Source organism: Myzus persicae, unplaced genomic scaffold (genome assembly GCF_001856785.1).
Source record: "Myzus persicae strain clone G006 unplaced genomic scaffold, MPER_G0061.0, whole genome shotgun sequence".
In the NCBI taxonomy this organism is placed as follows: domain Eukaryota; kingdom Metazoa; phylum Arthropoda; class Insecta; order Hemiptera; family Aphididae; genus Myzus; species Myzus persicae.
This window is the reverse complement of record NW_019100473.1, coordinates 30,648-50,769: the sequence shown is the minus strand read 5'-3', so window position 1 is coordinate 50,769 and position 20,122 is coordinate 30,648. Positions and strand designations below refer to the sequence as shown.

The 20,122-nt window shown below is 29.0% G+C and overlaps 2 protein-coding genes and 1 long non-coding RNA gene across 4 annotated transcripts; 1 reads left to right on the top strand and 2 right to left on the bottom strand.

The window, feature by feature from the left end:
* Nucleotides 1–88: 88 nt before the first annotated feature.
* LOC111026618 lies at nt 89–2,952 on the bottom strand. Of its 2 annotated transcripts, XR_002603725.1 has the most exons (6): nt 2,716–2,951; nt 1,436–1,490; nt 1,054–1,246; nt 815–990; nt 548–719; nt 89–322 (listed from the first exon to the last, which is right to left on the bottom strand). It is a non-coding gene; the product is annotated as an uncharacterized LOC111026618 (long non-coding RNA). The 2 variants fall into 2 exon arrangements; XR_002603724.1 differs by lacking the exon at nt 89–322 and having other exon boundaries at nt 336–719; nt 2,716–2,952.
* On the top strand, nt 257–2,348 carry LOC111026611. The gene is made up of 9 exons (XM_022304723.1): nt 257–374; nt 556–726; nt 795–1,002; nt 1,087–1,287; nt 1,394–1,480; nt 1,553–1,746; nt 1,841–1,932; nt 2,024–2,088; nt 2,174–2,348. Exons 1-9 carry the CDS (start codon nt 280–282, stop codon nt 2,333–2,335), a joined length of 1,275 nt encoding a protein of 424 aa, XP_022160415.1. The 5' UTR covers nt 257–279; the 3' UTR covers nt 2,336–2,348.
* Nucleotides 2,953–8,648: 5,696 nt separating the features above from the next.
* LOC111026603 (zinc finger MYM-type protein 1-like) lies at nt 8,649–10,889 on the bottom strand. Its single transcript, XM_022304709.1, has 2 exons — nt 10,019–10,889; nt 8,649–9,946 (listed from the first exon to the last, which is right to left on the bottom strand). Exons 1-2 carry the CDS (start codon nt 10,887–10,889, stop codon nt 8,649–8,651), a joined length of 2,169 nt encoding a protein of 722 aa, XP_022160401.1.
* Between the last annotated feature and the right edge of the window lie 9,233 nt (nt 10,890–20,122).

Below are 20,122 nucleotides of genomic sequence, written 5' to 3'. Positions count from 1 at the left end.
AAATATTTGTGGACAATTTAAACTACAGGTATTATAAAAGTAGAAGTCGAATTAACAAAATGTGAGTAGAAATAATATTATTATTATCTTAGGATTTGGTTTGTTTAGCTGGCTACTAAAATCTTAATTTATAACTTATTTAGATACCTAGTCTGCGAAAATCAAAAAAATCGAACAGCATTTTGTCCTGTCACTGCGTATGTGAATACAAATATAAATGACAATGCAATAACAGTATTAGGATTGCACTACCATGCACCTAGGTTAGTTGATGTTCCTATGGTTCATTTAAGAAGAGCTATTGGTATAACTGGAACAAAACCTGGAAATATGTCCACCTCAGTTAGAGAAATTTATAACAGAGAAATAGTTGAGTAAGTAAGAGAAGATCAATAACCTAACTTAAGACCAATACAAAAGTAATATAATAGTAATAATAAAAAATATGCATAACTATTTTAACTACCCTAACCTAATCTAACTATACACCTATACTACTTAATATACTAAAAACTATACTATTAATTAAGTAAGAATATTTTATTACTGCCTTAGAAATCCAGAAGGTGCAACAAACTACACCTATTTACAATCACAAATGTGTGTAAAAAAAATGCGTCGGCGCCGTCATCCCAACAATCCATCTACAGTCGAAGAACTGATTGATACCTTAAGCCAGCATCAAAACTCAGCGTATGGAACAACAATGCAGAATCCGTCTTCAAAGTAAAATTTCACATTTATTAAAAATTATAAAATTATAAAATAAAATATTTAAATATATTTTTATTTAGTTTTTTTCAACAACATTTACCGTTTATGGTAGAAGGCGAACGGGTTGGCGTCATATTCTCAAATTTAGATGCGATTCAAAAATATAGAGAAGAACTGCTAACTGTAACCTTTGCAGGAATTGACGGCACATTTAAAACGGTACCAAAAAGTCCACCACAGCTAACCAAAGGCTGTTTATTAACATTTCAAGTGGTTCTAAAAAATGTAGTAAGTATAATTAGTAAATTAATAAATATAGCTTCTCAAGTACCTATATACCTATTGAAGTATTGACTGTATTTTCTATTTAAGTCTTTTCCGATGGTTTATGGGCTGACTTCCCGAATGACTCAAGCTACATACGAGTCATTCTTGAGGATTGTTCGTGAGGTTTTGCCATTGAATTATGCCCGGTTAACAATCATATCTGATTATGAAAGGGGGTTAATAAATGCAGTAGAATCAACCTTTCCTGAAAGCAGATTTCAGGGTTGTTGGTTCCATTACTGTCAAGTAAGTAATGTAAAGTATTAAGGTACTTAAGTATTTTATATCAATCAAGTTATTTCTTATTAGGAATAGTTAATATAATGTACATCATTTAATTAATATTTTTTAGGCTATTGTAAGGTATTGTAGAAGAAGTCTAAATAGTATTTACCATTTATTCCAATCGAATCCTGAGGCAGCTACAATATTGCGCATGGTAATTTAGTCTGAAATTAATAAGAATAAAATATTAATACCTTATACTGTTTTACAAAAATGTCTGTTATAGATCTTAGCTTTACCACATTTATCTGCTCAAGTACATCCCAATTGTACATTTACAATACATGATGGATTTTGGGTAATTGTTGAATTTGCCAATCAATATCCGAATATTTATCAACAGATGGAAGTATTTCTGAATGGTTATATTCAGGAATTTTGGCTTACACAAATTGGCGCTGACTCTATAAGCGTCTATGGGTATGAGAATTATATAAAAAAAAATTTTTTTACTAGGTACCTAATAGTAATATACCTAACCTAATAGTTTTAAAATGTATAATATACTTTTTAGTTCAGATATACGCACCAACAATTACCTAGAATCATTTCACGCTATGTTACTCAATCAAATGGGAAAACATCCAAATATTTGGGATTTTTTGCGTAAGCTCAATTTTATAATTAATTATTTTATTCTTTTTATTTTGGAACTTTCAGCTAATAACTATTACAGTTTATTTTATTTTTATTCTAGAAAAATTGTTGTTGATTGAAAATCAATTTTATGTTGAGATGGACCAAGTTCGAAGAAATCTAACAGTAGATTAATGAATTTATTTTATTTTAAATTTATGTACTCTTATATTGTAATTACTCATTTATACTGTTGTTTTTAAATGTTTAGGTAAGAAATCATACATCTAGAGTACAACGGTCAGATGCTACTCGGAGGGTTAGAGAGTATATTGATACTCTCAATGACGATGGGAATCTCTTAATGTTTCTCCAAAGAGCAGGCCATATGATGGATGGGTATCTGCATGGACAAGTTGGCCCACAGCCATGATAACCTGAGAAAATATTTTATTTCAAATTTTATTATTATTTTTATACAATTTTTATACTTTTAACAACTTTTTTATGAGATTTAATTATTGACAAATTATATATTTAATTTTTTTACATTTATTGACAAATTCAATTAGTAGTGAATAGTGATGAATGTATTGATTTTACAATGACTATTTTTTTATAGGTACCTATAATATATGTGTGTTTTATTATATTTATTATATAATTATATACAAATACAATAAATATAATAGGCGATGAATGTATTGGTTTTACAATGATTATGTGTGTTTTATAGTTCTATTATATTTATATATTATGATTTATGACATTGTATGTTTTATAATTTTTTTTAATATGGTTTTAATGCCTCACCTTAGAAAAGAAAAAACAACTTCAGAAGCTTCAAACCATGACAAAATATATATCTTGTCGTGCTTCAAACAGTTAAAACACTTAAAACTAAAACGTGTACTAAAACTAGTAAAACTTTCAACTTCAAATTATGTAGATTAGGATCAGATATCTATAGTATCTATAGTAAAATAACGATTTGACATTTTTTTTTTCATAGTTGGTCACTCTGACTGTCGGAGAAAAAATTGGTTGTTATCATTTGTCGGAGAACGGCCCTTGGCCCCCCATCCACCCATGTGTATAAGGAGGCAGCAGGTGGGCACCTAGATACGGGTATGGTCGAATCGCACTTATTTTAGTCGAATTGTACTTGGTTTAAAAAATGTAATGGTCGAACTGCACTCGGGTAAAAAACAGGTAGTGGCCAAACTGCACTTGGGCTCAAAAAAGTATTTTAATAAAATTATCATGCATTTGAAGGGCTTTTTTCTTTGCTGAATTTGAAATCATTCTCCGAGGTAAATGAAGTGGTTCTTCATGAATATGTATCAATTCAGACCGAAAAATTACTTAAGAAAATTCATCTAGATATAGTTTTGAAAGACAACCACGATGGATACAACGCCATTTAACACTATCATTTATACGTTTTTCTTTTTAAAATGTATAATTTTGATACACGATTAAGTCACGGCCTCGTTCACTTTTAATAATTTTTAAACTGTTCATATTTACACAGCGGCGTAAAAGTGTGTACTAATTGTATTTTGCATAGGTCTACATAGACACATAGTTCACGCCATACGGTATACAATAAAAGTATTAATCTTATATGCGTTACCTAAATAGCACGAACTTATATATAATGCTATTAATAAGTACACCGTAGTGTTATTTTCAATTCACAATATTTTTAACGGGTTTTCCATTTTAATTTTTTTTTTTGAACGAGTGCAGTTCGACCACTACCTGATTTTTACCTGAGTGCAGTTCGACTATTACCTTTTTTCAATCCAAGTGCAATTCGACCATTCATTTGTAGGTAATAAGTGCAATTCGACTATCCCGCAGAAAAGGTAGAGAAAAAATAGTTGACCCGAGTCTGGGACACAATCGACGGTTCCGTTTTAGTTGCGTTCCGTAAAAAATAGATACACGAATTCCGTTCCACAATATTGGTTAGGTAGAAGAATTTTTATTTCGTTTTCAAGAGTTCACCGTGGTGTATTTATCATACGGGTGCCTGGACTTTAATATTATGTTTTGATATATTATATTACGTGCCTAATTTTATAAATTATGATAATGGATGGATTTTGTTTGTAGACCGATTCCAAAAGCAATATTATCGATAAGCAATAATAAGCAAGTTCGTTTATCGTCATCATGAACAATAAAAACATAACCTCTATTCTACCTGTACTATATACCTGTAAATAATAATAAAGTAACCGGGTTAGATTTTGCAAAAAGCAAATCTTATAAATATAAACCGAATTTTTGACTGAAATTTTGATTGATATCATTATGACATTACTATTATTATTTATTTATTATATTATATTATGGACTTTATTGATTTTGATTACATTTAATAGTGATTTGACGTTTATTTACTTTTTTATTCTATTTGATAAACACATTTTTGTTTGATTTGTGTTTATGTTTATAATTATTTCTTGTATAGATTGTAAAAAAAGTTAAATTTAATATTTAAAAATTTGAGTGGTAAAGGTATTAATGATTAAGGTTTTGACGAAAACAATTTGTGTTTAAGATTTTGACAAGTATAATTTTGTGTTCAAGATTTTGAAAATCAAAGAATTTGAGGTCCAAGGTTCAAAGTTTCAGGGTTTTGAATGTTATAGATACTTATTGACATAATTTTATATTTAATTTTATCGTTAAAAATGTTGACGTTTAACCATTTGGCATTTAACTTATTTAATCCAATGTAGAAATATTAAACTTTCTAAAAAAAAATTGTTATTTAATTTAAAATTGATGAAATATTAAATTATAATTTAGTTATCAACCTGTAGATAGTATACAATAAGTAGTATTGTCATACTGTAGATTAGCTATATAGTTATAAATTTAGCAGGAAAGCGAAAATGGAGAGGTGACATATTTTCAATATTGTATGCAGTTACAAATGTTAGCTATAGTATTATTATAATATAATTTCTTATGGGCTATGGCAGTCAATATATGCGAGCCGTTGCCGTTATACTTGTCTGAGTGCATTTTATATTATTACTAGCTGACCCGGCAATGCTTTGCTATATCTAGATTTCAGTACATTTATATATGTTTAGGAATATGTGAAAAATTTGATATATTATTCATATATTTAATTAGATTAATTTTTTTAGTATAATTTAATATATTAGTGGGGAATATATTTGTATGATTTTTATTTTTTTGCCAATTATATAAATTTGTCTTAAGTATTAAATATTTCTGGATACATCACTTTAAGTGCCTCGCTTCTAGGGCCAGCACAAATAGATTGAGATTGCATCGACAAACCACAAACCATGCGCATCGACAACGATAATTAATGTGTTATCTGTATACTGAAATAACTCAGTTATTATGTTTCTACAAACAAAACTAAGATTACGCCATTAACCCATATAATAATCGTAGAGTGAAAACTTATAGCTAAGGAAAAAGCGGAATAACAATGTAAAAAATAAGTGTCTGATACCGTGGTTTGAAATCGAGACCATGTGTTTGAAGTTTTAAAAAATATGTAACACTGCGTAAGAGAAATCTGTGCAAGGGGCAATAATTTTATGCTTTTTAAGTATATTATACAGATGTGTGGCACAAATAATTTTTTAATTTTATTAATCTACTTATTTTATGACTCAAGTTATACTAATAAATTGTATATTAAGATCTTCTCTGAATCTAGACCTATTGATTAGTGAAAACTATACTAAAATATGTTGGGTACTTTTTGAGTTAAGCACATACATACAAAAAACTGGGTTCTATTTTATGCAGTAGTATGATTATATTATGGTTTATTATTTAATGTATTAAAAATATTATTATTAATTTAACTTAACATTGTTTGGATTACTTTATTAATTTCTTCCTTTTAACAAACATGATATGCTTTAGAATTTTTTGACTCCAGTATAATTAGTAAACTAATTATGAAGAACCTTGAATTATATTTTCAAGCTTTTTTACAGAGGGAAACCATTTTAACAAAACAAATATTATTTTCTTTTTTTCTTTAGATATGCACAATTTGTACTTTTTAGCATAATAAGTGGAAATGGTGACAGAACAAAAATACAATGGAAGTATGAAGTGTCAGTTCCTTTTTAGACGACGCCTGGGGTTACCAGGAAAGGCGTGGGTGGACTGGTTTTTAATGAGTGGGTCTTGGTGGTGACGAGTATGGAAGTTTTCGTAGAATTGTGTAGCTTCGTCTGTCATAGTCCTAATTGAATGGTCTTTATGTTAAGTGTAATTAGATACAAAGGGTGGGACATTCGTTATTTCCCTATACGTAATATTCTGGAATTGTTTGATTTTTTTGGTGTTGGAAACTTTGGCAGTACCCTATAATTGAAGACCATAGGTCCATAGTGGTTTAAGTAATGTCTTATACACAAGAATTTTTAACCCAGTGTATTTATTGTTTGTGAAATATGTTCGTATTGTGGGGAGACGGGCTTAAGACCTCTTGATACGGGCATGGCTATTCCAGATTGTGTCAGATGTAGGAATGAGGGTGTTATGTAGGTTGATATTAGGGCATAGAGTGAATGTTGGTTTATACTGACTCATTAGGATTATTTTTGATGCGCCATTTTTTGTACCATTTAAACATTGAGTTTGGAGATTTTCTGAGACAGTAAGAACATTTTTGTCGATTGATATGATGATTTGTCATCTGCGTAATCAGCTACAATAGTATTTCGGAGGATAGGCTAGTCTGAGGTCTAGATATTAAAAAGAAAGGAAGAAAGGATTCCACCATGTGTAACTCCAGTGAAGATTTTCTCGATTTTGGATATTGAAGGATCCTCTGTTGAAGTCATCTGTTCGTCTAACAATCAATGCATCCCCAACAATACAAATGAGTATATGACCCAACCAAAACTATTTTATTCTTCAATAGATCGTATTAAGTTCCATAACTTATTAGATCAAGAGATTATTTTGAACGTTAAATTAAAAACATATAAAGATTTTGATAACACAGTTGATAAATTTACCTCAATCATTTCAACAGCTGCCTGGGCANGTCGGGTGTATATCCACAGCGATTTACCTCAATCATTTCAACAGCTGCCTGGGCAACCCAATTTAAGACAACCACAACTAACTCTAAGAATTTACTATTACCGATACATTTGCGCTCATTAATTACTGATAAAATGAGAGCCAGGGCACGTTTTATTACAATTATTTTCGTGCTAATACTTAATAGTTATTTGATATATTACTTTTCGTATTACAACTTGAAATGTGTTTTGATATCATTTTATAAAATTAAATAAATGTTGAGATTTTAAATGTAATTGTTGTTCATGAATTTCTTTATTTTTTGTTTGCTTACATGTTTACATCAGCATTGTGTAATGTAAGCTGCAACCATTTTTTTTTAGAACAATACTTCTGAGGCAATAAAAGATACATTAAATTGAGAGTTAAAATCCCAAAATTTCAATTTTATTCTGCTAAAGCAAACACGTTTGTAAGAAAAATATTTAAAAATGTACTGCCTCGTCCGACAATATTAAAATTATGGTATTCAGTTGTCAATTGACAGCCTGGGCTTACATTCGCGTGTAAGCCAATCATATCAACCAGTGGTATGCAGTATTTATATAGATGAAATGGCAATGAGAAAACAAATTTCTAATTTGAATGGTTAATTCTGTAGAAAAGTGGGTTAATGTACTACTCTAAGTAGTAAAGATGACGATCAAGATAATACCCAATTAGCAAGAAGTTTTCTTGACTGTTAATATAAATTGCTATTGGAAAGTTCCACTTGGATATTTTCTTATCCATACTTTTTTTGAAAATTAAAGAGCTAATCTTTTAACCAAGTGTTTGAATTAATGAAAGAAACAGGAGCAGTATGTCATTCAATCTCATTTTATGGAGCCCCGAGCAAATTATCACTGTGTACTTCATTGGGCCCGAACTTCGATTACTTCTCTCTATCATTTAATCCATGGTTTAACAATATTCAGCAAACACCAGAACAATCAAATCCATTTATCTCTTTTGGGACACAGTTCATATGTCAAAACTAGTTCGCAACACTTAAGGCGACACACAAGTTTTTCTAAATGGTAAAAAGGAAATAATTAGATTCAACCATATTGTATTAAATTCCAAAAGGATTCTTTACGAGGAAGTAAAGGTTTGCATGCAGCCAATAAATTAAAAAAAATATAATATACAATATTATGAAAATGAGATGAATGTATGTTTAGCTGCACAAACTATAAGTAAGAGTGAATATACTGTAGCTTATTATTCTGCGAAGAGTTAAAACTATTATCAGCCATCAGGAGTAAAAGCTGTTGCGGAATTGTATGGAAGTGTTAAACAATGTAGTTGATCTCTCTAATTTTAACAAGCTGGGAAATGGGTATTATTTTGTCCAGTTAATGACTAAAAGATTAATTATATTAAAGGTTTTTCGCATTATTTTAAAGCTTATACTGGAGGCCTTAAATATTATGATGTTGAATTTAAGGCTGTTGAAGCACACACATAGGCGTGCGCAGGAATTTTTCACAGGGTGTGCAGAATTATTTTAGTAAGGGTTACTTGACCTACTATAATTCAGTAAGATAAATACTGTCTTAATATTATAATAATTAGTTTATAATAAATTTTAATTTTAAAATAAAATAATTATTAGTTTACATATTATACAACTAGCATTTACATTTATAGGTATTTTATAATGGTAATCTTCTTTGTATTGGTGTTAGTGTTTTAAATTCATCAATAATTTCCTCCATATCTAAAGATTTTGCAATTTCCTGTTCAACAAAAATTGTAAGTAAGGCATCTAACCTTTCTTGAGCCATTGTACTTCTTAATTTATTTTTAACTATTGCCATTTTTGAAAAAGCTCTTTCACAAGAGCAACTAGTGACTGGTATGGTAGTAAATTCTTGTAGAACTTTAAATATATTTTCAAAAGTTCTCATTCGGTCTGTTCCATCTTTAGTTATCCAACTCAACCACTGAGTTATTGTACTATTATTACTTCCTCTTGGTATGTCATCTATTTGTGTAAACAGTCTGACTTCAGTGTTGAGTTGATCAAAAGATAAACCAAATGTATCAGAAATAGTCTGTAGATGTTTTTTTTCTATTTCTAGTTTTAATAAGTTACCAACACTATTGATTAAATTTAATGTATCTTGACTGAAACGAACTTTGATGCCATTTAACATTTTATCAATAACACTGTTATACACAGTTATCTTCATTTCTTCTTTTGTATTTTCAAAAAAATGTTGCGAATGATGCTCATAATCTACTTTAGTTGATACTTTACGCCTTTTTATCTCAGGTATGGATACATCAATTTTAGTACAAGCCACTTTAGTTTCATCAAAAATTGTATTAAATGTTTTGTCTGATCTCATCGTTTGAAGAGAGTTTTGTAAAGCAATGATTAGTGTAACTGCTGTATGTAAATCCAAGTTAGGTGATTGTAATGTAGCACTAACTTTGTTTACTAAATTTAGAATAGGGCTTAACATACACATAGCAAAAACAAATTTAAAAGTTTTCAAAGAATAAATGAGACCTTTTGTTTTGGCTCTTACATCTGGAAGATTTGTTGAGTCTGATATTTCCTCCAATGCTTTTAATATTGCTACATAATTATGTTTAATTGCCTCAATTGCTTCAGAACGGCATGCCCATCTTGTAGTTGACAGTGTCTTCAATGTTTTTAACTTTATATTCATTGAAGCTGAAATTTTCTCTAATATAGCATGACGTACACAACTACCTTCAATTAAATTGTAAACTAATTGAACAGTACCAAAAAAATCAAATGTCACACGGTTTTCTTTTCCAATGGAATCTACTAACACAAGGTTTAAGCAATGCCCATAACAATGAACATAGAAAAGCTTTGAATTCATCTCTTTACATTTAGCTTGGACGCCTGCTACATGACCAGACATTGTAGAAGCACCGTCGAAGCAAACCGACAACACATTATGCCATTCAATACCTATATTGTTCAATACATCACATAATTCCAAAAAAATAGTTTGAGCATCTCCATGTAATAATCTTCTTAAACAAAAAAATCTTTCAACTGGTCTTTTTTGCTCGGATGAATAATATCGGATAACAAAAGACATTTGCTCATTGTGACCAACATCACTAGTTTCGTCCGCGATTATTGAAACTTTTTTTCCACAAAGTTCATTAGAAATTTTTCTTCGAATAATATTACAAATTGATAAGATTAGGTCATTTTGGATATGGTTACTCGTATATAACGCATTCCGAGGTCCATTATCTAAATGATCTTTTAATACTGGATCATATTTTTTAAGCAAATTGACTAATTCTAAAAACAACCCTTGATGTAATTCTGAACTTTTTTCAATATGTCCACGAAATGGACGGCCACCTAGTCCTAAGCATAAAGTAACATCAATAAGACGATACATTATTTGTCTGTTATGCAATTTTTGTTTCTCTTTTTGAGCAAGTTGAATTTCATTTCCTTTGTCTATCAGAACATCTATAGATTTACAGTTCAAAAAATTACTCATTGAAGTACTACTGTTAATATGGGACTTGGAAAGCTGATGTGTTCTAAACTTATTAGTTCCTAAACGCCAATTATTAAAACCCAAATTTGAGAAGGTCTTATCTAATTGTCCATTATTTTTTCCATTAGAGTGTAAAAAAACTCTACAGCTGAAACAATATGCACGATCTAGTTTAACGCTGTATTCCAGCCAGCTGAAACTCTTAAACCATTCTTTATGAAATTGCCTTAGAGTGTTTGACATTTTGGTTCTTGGATAGTTTTCAAGAATTGGTTGATAAGGACCTCTTTGTATACGATCAGATATTTCAATTTTATTAGAAGGCAAAGGAGTTGCTGGATCTAGAGGGTGCAGGAGAGTACAATTGGGCTGGTTAGATGGTAAGAGCATAGTACAATCTGAAAGTAATAGTATAGGTATATATTTGTAAATTATAACACAATTAAAACATTGATACAAGCTAAAACTATAACTACACCTACATGGCACAATGTTAGTGATACAGAAGTGGTTATAGCAACATACATTAAAACATACATTTTACAGAATTTATAATTATAAATTATTATTATAAATTGGCTTGTAATTGATAAGAGCTACCAAAATAATAAAATAAATAATCAAATGCTATAATACCCATAATTTATTCTTACTGTATTTTTATGAATATAAAAACAAATACTTAGTTTTAAATTATAATGTAACTAAAACATTGAATATTGATACAACAAAAAATAATGACTGGCTACATAACACAATATATTTTAGGATATACAGCGGTGGTGATTAGTGATTACTAATTAGTTAGACACATTAGAACATGAACCAGGTCCCTGTTAAACAACACCAAAATAATATAATTACATAATACATTTAACATTTACTTCATAGAATTGAAAGTTTAAAGTACATACCTATCTTTGAATTGCTTAAGTCTGATTCTTTCTCTATTGTATTATCTAATGTATTATCTAAAAGAAGAATTGTATTTTATTGACTGTATCAGTAAAACTGTTTTCTTTAATATATTACTTAAATCATTGACTTTTGGTGATTGATCACACATCAACAATGAGTCACCCGGGTAGTCTGTATTTTTAACAATAGACATTGGATCATCTGGATCATTTTTAGGAACATTAATATGAGAAAATGTATTATCTAAAATAAAATTTGTAATTAAATGCATTTAGTATTTTCATAAAATTGTTCTTACCTTGTTTTTCTTTGGGTTTGAAAAAATTCAACAATGTATTTTGTTTTTTTGAAGCCATACCAATTATTATATAATTTCAAATATTACGAATACGATTTAAGAATTAAGATTCAGTATATTAATCATAGCACAGAATAAAATTGGCATATCTATGATATTAATCGTTATTATTTTATTAATTGAAAACCAAATATGAAATAACTGATAAGTGATAAACACAAAAATTGGAGGGAAACACTATCAATCAAAAATTCTTAGTTAAATCATTGACCACGGTCATGAGCATAATACCAAACCATAGACCTATTTACTAATCGATATTAGATTTATTATTATTATTAGGTATTGCGTTATCTCGATGAACGGACTATTATTTATGTAATTTACAATAGTGTATAATACATAATTATGTTATATATTATACATGTATACATATTATACAGAATTAATTATACCAACTCTCAATAATCATTTTTAAATAATTAAACAATGTTTCATCAACAATTTAAAGTAGGCACACATTTTTGCAGGGTGTGCAGCTGCACACCCTGCACACCCCGTGCGCACGCCTATGAGCACACAGTATTTTTTGTAGTTTTAGACCAATAAGCATATAAAGGCACATAAATATTACTAATGTAAACTATTTAAAGATGATACAGGCACTAATACTAATAACAAAGGTATTTTGTAGACTCAAAATAATATAATATTTATTAAACATTCAAACAAATAATATATACATTAACCAAATGATGAATCATTTATTTCAAAGTCACAGTTTAAGCATTACAAATGTGTGATTAATTTTTAAAAACTAACTAGCTTTTTGATCTTTTAGTACCGCTTCCACCTTCGTCTTTTTTACGTTTTAATTCTTCACGTTCCTCTTTTTGTTTCTCATCTAAATAAAAAAATATAATATAGAATCTAGAGGAACTTTATATAAATCTATAGATTGATATTTAGAAAAAAATATAGATATTTTATGTATTGGTAATATAAACATAAAGTAGATGGTAAAAAATGGGGTGGAAAACAAGGTTATAGCACTTTGCTGTTCAGTACAAGTTATGAGTGTACCTCATTATATGAGTAAAACTCACTGTAGGCTATGTGAATAAAATTCGAATAAATTATTGCGTACAAAAACAATTCCATGTTAACAGTTTCAGGTTCCTGGTATTATTATTAAATTAAATACATTTTGATCAAATCAATATTTTTTACACAATAGAGACCGTTTATAATGACACCGGTTGTGGTGACATATTGGGTGTGATGACCTTAGATTGAAGGTCCCGGCAAAACCTATATTGTATGTCCTAATTTTTATCGATTGTTATAACGTCTATATAATGACTACACGGATGTTATGACGTTTATATTTGGTTATATTGGAAAAATATCAAAATGTGTATTTTTCTGAATAACGTAAGTCCAAAGATAAATTTTGAAAAACTAGAAAAGAAAAAGAGCTTAATTTTTATTCATCAAAGTTCAATCTAAAATAACAGATTTTTTAAAATCATAATTGAATTAATTAATTTAAATATGTACATATTTAAATGTTTTTATCTTTACTTTTTTCTATATTATATATAGCATGAATAAATATTAAATAATAATAATAAAATGTATTGAAGTTACAATTTTTTTTTTTTCATTTTTTTTGTAATGACAGCCGGTTATATGACCTATTTTCTTTGGTTCCTTGAACGTCATTATAAACGGTTTCTACTGTATATATAATTTTTTCACATTAGCATTACAATATGTATAATATAACATTTTTTATTACCAAAAATAACAAATTTTAAATTAGATTTGAATAAATTTTAAAATGTGGCTACTCAAAAATTCTCAAAAAAATAATTTTTAAAAAGCTTATACTTTTTGAATTTAAAATGTTTTTTTACAACTTAATCAACATCAAAAATAAGATTTCAAAAACTTCTAGAAATAAACAACATGACTTAAATAAATATTTAAAAAAACAACATTTCAATATTTCAAAAAACAATATTTATAAATTGGCTATTTTGTGTAAATGATCTATGCTCCGATTATTCATCAGTCTTCTTCACAATGGACACCGTATCCCCAAATAAGTAAAGCAAACCCAATCTTACTCAAGGCCATATAGACTGGGGAGTCTTCAGAATCCAACTAGTTAACCAAATTGATCTCAAAACTAGATTAGATATAGACAAATTAGACAATATATAGATGACGTTGTTAACATCCTGACAATGTAATTTCAACAAGGAGCATAGTTATTGACTTATCAGTATCTTAGAAAAAGTGAACATCTATAACTCCATGATCAGGCTCTCATACTTCCCTCTACTTTGGAAATTCTCGATCATAGTATCATTAAAATACTCAAGTCTGGGAAACCACCTGACTCTCCTATCTGGTACATACCATTTAGCCTCCCATCTTTCTTCTTCAAAGTATTTGAAAAACTCATACTCAAAAGCTTACACTCAATCATTGACACAAAACTGCCAAACAATCAATTCGGTTTCCTTAATAATCATTCCATCATGCACTACATTCATCGCAAAGTCGACAAAATTTCGTATCCACTTGAAAAGAAATTAATTTTCATAGGCACCTTCTTGGACGTAGCACAAGAGCCCTACTTTTTAAATTAAAACCAATATTTCCCTCCAGTTTCTACATAATCTATAAGTCTTATCTAGAATTGATGAAAACAAACATTTTTTTGTGTGATGTAGCCCAGTCTTATCTGAAATATCACTAATTAGAGCTATAGAGTACCTCAAGGAGCTGTATCGGAACTTCTCATATTCAATCGGTACACAACAGACCAATTCACTAGTGGCGATTTCGCTGATGAAAAAGCTTTACTACGTCTCCACCATGACTCTCTCTCGGCTTTCAATAGGATCCAAACGCACCTTGACATGCTTACGGCGTGGTACAAAGAGTGAGGATTCAAACTCAACGGATCAAAAACCACCCATAGCACATTCACACTCAAGCCCATAAACTGCTCCTCTATCACACCCGACAACCAACCTCTCCCAACTGCCCAAACGTTCGTTACATAGGTACATATCTAGATCGCTGTCGTACGTTTGCTGCCTACATACGCAACAAACGACTAGTTCTCAACAATCGACAAAGGCAGCTTTGCCTCTTCCTTTCGTCCAGACACGTCACATTACATAATACAATTCTCATTTACGAGTTACTTTTCAAACCTATATGGTAGTACGTAGTTAAACTCTGAGAATCAACCAAAGATTCCAAATCCCTCGGGAAAATAATTAAATCTTCTTTTTATGTATCGAACTATATTCTCCACGGGGACCTCTTCATTCCGACGGTCAAAGACGTTGCTAAGTTTTTATAGAAACGCATCCGTAGTAAACTAGCCCAATCCAAAACCTCTCTTCCCGAACAATTCCAGGTGACGGTGGCAAGCGTTAAAAGCGTAGCTGGTGCCGTAACTTGCTAGTCGACTAAATATTACTACCTACGTCATGAAGTACTATTATTGAATTGTTTCTTCAATCAATCCAACCAAACCCTCTTATGTATCTATTACGCTTAAAATGTATGAACAAATATTTTATACATATTGTACAAATTAAAAAAATATGCAAAAAAAATGTATTTACTACCTTCTTCTCGTTTTACTAAATCTGGAAAAAAAATATACATTTTAAAATACATTTTTTAGGAAAGTTATAATTGTATAGATAAACAAGTTTTATCTATAGTAAGTACATAATGGATACTTTATTATCTGATCATTGTTACTGTGTACATTTCTTGAGTAAATCATTTTAATAAGCTGCTGATTTTTATAAGCAGTGAGCCAGTGAACAAGGCCGTAGCAAGAACTAGTAGCACCCCTGGCAGAAAACCAAATTTGCCACCTCCCATAGAATTTTTTGTACAAAATACCATGCTCATTATTATATAAAAAAAAACCACTGTTGGTTGTGGCACAAGTATATTATATTATATTTTATTATACAAATATTTTTATTATTATAAAAATTGCTCTATTATGACGTATTATAAATAAATAATAATAATAGATTAAAACAAAAATGATATTTGGTCAACCAAACTTTTTTCAATAAACAAAATTGCCTACTTGCTAGACTATTTTGGTTTATCGTAGATCTTAAATAATTTTTATGATCTCCACTTTACTGAAACTTCTTTCAAGTGTAGCTGTGGTGACTGGAATAGTGTGGTGTTTCCAATATTATGTGATTGGACGACGAGAAACGTATTGCGATAACGCTAAAAATAAACGGTGGATTTTTTTTGTTGTTGTAAATTATCATATTTGAATTGATAGTGCCACTCGATGATATTGCGCCTTTTGTATAATTGCGCCACTGGCAAATGCCCTCTTGCCAGTGCCTAGCTACGGCTCTGACAGTGAACACAATAAGATGCATCAACTGTATATTGTCTATCTTTTAAACAACATAGAGTTGTCTAATATAAATAAGATATCAAAATTAATTATCTACCTACATACTTAATATAAAAATAAGACGTCAATCACATTATTATTGGGACGAATAATGGGACATTCGTTCAGTAGGAGTCAGTTAACCTAGTTATATAATATATTCGTGTACCTCACTGTGGCCATGGTAAATGTGAATTTAATGATAATTAATTAAATAATATTTTTAAATTTATTGACGTTTGCACTATAATGTGACAGTATTAAAATGAATTGACATTTAAGATTATTTTTTGGCCAGGATAAACAACATAGACATTAGAAAAGATGTAGAAATTAAAACATGAATTACTTACCAAATTGAGTACCTGGAAAAAAAATTTAAATTAAAATGTATACATTTTATTTTTTGAACAGTTATTACAAATGTATAATAAAAATAAATAAATAAAATATTTAAACATTTATAACTAGTTTTTGGATAGCATAAACAATACAGATTATATGTAGAATTCAAATCAAAATATTTACCATGTATACTGCTACCATATTTACCTAGAAAAAAATATAAATTTTAATTTATGTATATATTTTAATTTGATGATTATAACAAATTCACAATCAACGCATTGTACCATTAGTAAGTACTTCGTTGATATTTTATTATAAAGCAATATTGTTATTGTTTACATTTCTTGAGTAAACGATTCTAATAAGTAGCTGATTTTTATAACCACAGAATAGTATAAGAGTCGTCAACTGTAGTTTGATTATCTTATAAAAAACTTAGTGTTTTTTTTATATTAATAAGTAATCAAAACTAAAAATATAGATACTTATAAAAAAATGACAATTACATAATTCATGGGACTAGTAATTGGACATTTGTTCACTAGAAGTCGAGTGAACCTCGTTATAAATGAGTATAACTCACAGTAAGCCTGCAGTTAAATGTGATTTTAATGATAAACCATTGCTTACAAAAAAACGGTTATATGTTTCAAGTTTCAAGCTTCCGGGAATCAATGACGAAGCCAGAACTTTTTATTGAGTGGTGGGAGAGGGTGGGGCTAAGTCCTCCAAAAAAATTCCATTAAATATTATTTTATTTACAAATAGACTATATGACTCCATTCTTCTAACTGCATCCTTTTTGGGGGCATTTCGAGCAAAATAACATTAAATGGAATATTAAATATATGTTTGGATTAGTTAGCATTTAAATAATTATTAAGAGGACCTAGACCAAATACCTATATAATAACTCAAATACGAAAATTTTCGTTCATCAGTTTCAATAAAGTGCAAGTTCGTTTTGATATTAAAGTGAATTTACCATCTCATAAAATTTTTATGTTTCTGGTTTTTACGATATTTTAAATTTTAAGCGAATTATGAGTAAGTACCATTGAAATATTTTAAAATGTTCATAATTCTCTTAAACATTAAAATATCTTTAAAAAAAATCAATCAAAAAATACTGATAATGTTTTTACTCAAAAGTTTGACAGTACTATTGAAATTAGTGAATGAAACTTTACTGGGTATATGTCATATGTCAAGACAATGACAACACTGTAATATTATTAAATTACAACAAATTAGACAAAAACATTTTTCTACGTTCAAATATTACATACAATTTCTTTAAAAATAAACTGTGTATACAGAATGTAACAGGAATATTTTAAAAATTAAATTAATTTTGATCAAATCAATATTTTGCATTTATTTAATTTTTTGACGTTTGCACTACATGAAAAAAATAATAAAAAAATATTATACAATATATTGATTTTTATTTCTGAAAATAATAAAGCAGCTATTTGAAAACTCTCAAAAAATGTTAAAATAAGCTATTAATTTTTGAATTCAAAAGTGTTTTTTTTTATAGCTGTATCAATTTAATTTGACAAAAAAAATAAGATGTCAAAAAATTAAAAAAAACTGACTACATGTTTTATATTAATGTTTTTACAGTCGACATTTTTCAAAAACCAGTCTTACAAACTTTTGGTACTTTTCGTAAAAAATCTATGTCGGATTTAATTTTTTTTTTTAGGTTTTAAATATTAAAAAAATATGTTGTAATATAGAATATGTGGCGCAGTGTCAATACATTATTGCTATGGTCTGCAGTCCCGCTTTACATTACATTTATACACAACTATTAACTTTGGCCCTCGGGGGTGGAAGCGGAATGTTAAGTAGAATATAAATTCTTACAGGCTGTATGTAAGTACTCATTTTTAATATCAATATTCCAGTTGTCAGGAGTAAATATCCCACAAATTATAACAACTGAATAAACATTAGGCATAATATAACAAAGTAAAGTGTGGGGTCGGGTGCGACAGTGAGTGATAAGGAACACAATTATATGCAAAACCGTATATTATAATAATACTTAGAAAATTACGCAGCAGATATCGGAGAATACATACATATAGATATAAATGATATAATAATATATTTCGACGGAAATGCAGCTCACAGGACGGGCACTTTTGTCATGCCGTGGGCCCTAAGCATTTCTAAGACGATTACAGACCGACGCAGCATCCGTGCGAAGGATACTTGTATTGATTGGTCTAGGAAAAGTAGAGGGTAGGCCTAAATAGGAGAGCCCCGAACAGCCCATATTCAGATGTGATTTGACCAGACAAGCCAGAGCGCCTTCACCCCAGTCAGTCTTTTGATTTATTATTTTTGATTTAGAATAATTTTGAACAGTGAATTATTTGGACTTAGAAAAATATTCGAGTTAAAACGATTATTTTCTGAACATTTAGAATAATTCTCTGAGTCAAATATTGTTTACAGAGTAATAGATTACCAGTTAAATTTAAACTGTCAAATTGAAAATAATACAATTAATTATAATTTATAACACATTTAGCTGTTTTCAGGGTCATTTAGTCTACTACATTATTTATATATATATTAAAAAAAAATTTATTTCATTTGACAGGTCTTCCTATTAAACTCCGCATAAAATATGTTTTAGAAATTTCAGTTTTATGAATTATACGTATGAAAATCCTGGGATTTTTTTTAAGTCTTGGCTATAAAAATTGAAAATTATAAAACAAATATAAATAACCAATTAAACATTTTCAATTTCAACATAATTATTTAAAACACTCTCTTCTGATTCGGATTCCTGATGTGGTGAAGTATTAAAATGTATTGACATTAATACATTATGATTATTTTTGGGAAAGGATAAGCAACACAGATAATATGTAGAAATTAAAACAAAATATTTACCACTTCTACGAAGGCCTAGAAAAAAATATACATTAAAATTAAAACTTACATTTTATATTTTTTGATCAGTCATCACGAATATTTGACACTTCAAAAGACTATACATTTAGTAATTAGGTACCTACACCATAGATATTTTATTATTATCTGATCATTTTTACTGCACACGTATGTCGAGTTTTCCACTTTGCCCGTAACATATATACCTACATTATAGCATATCGTACGTCAGGGAAAAAGCTAGAGTACACTTTATCACTCATTGCCCTGTACATAATTTTCAATTCTGTTTGTGAGACATTCAACTAGAGTCTAGACTAATGAATCATACATTTTTATGAAGTACAATTTAGCGTATATTTACTAGTCATAGTTAGCGCTTACACATCAATAAATAATCAAAATTAACCACCTAGATACTAAACTTTAAACAAAATGACAATTACATGATTCATTTAACGAATAATGTAACAATGTGACATAATATGTTCTGTAGGAGTCAAGTGAATTTCGTTATATATATGAGTGTAACCCACTGTGGCCATAATATCTTAAATGTGAATTTAATGATAATTAATCTTTGCATATAAAAAACGTTTCTATGCTAACCATTTTATTCCCTGTAGTATTATTAAATTACAACGAATCAACTAAAACCCTTTTTTCTCTTTA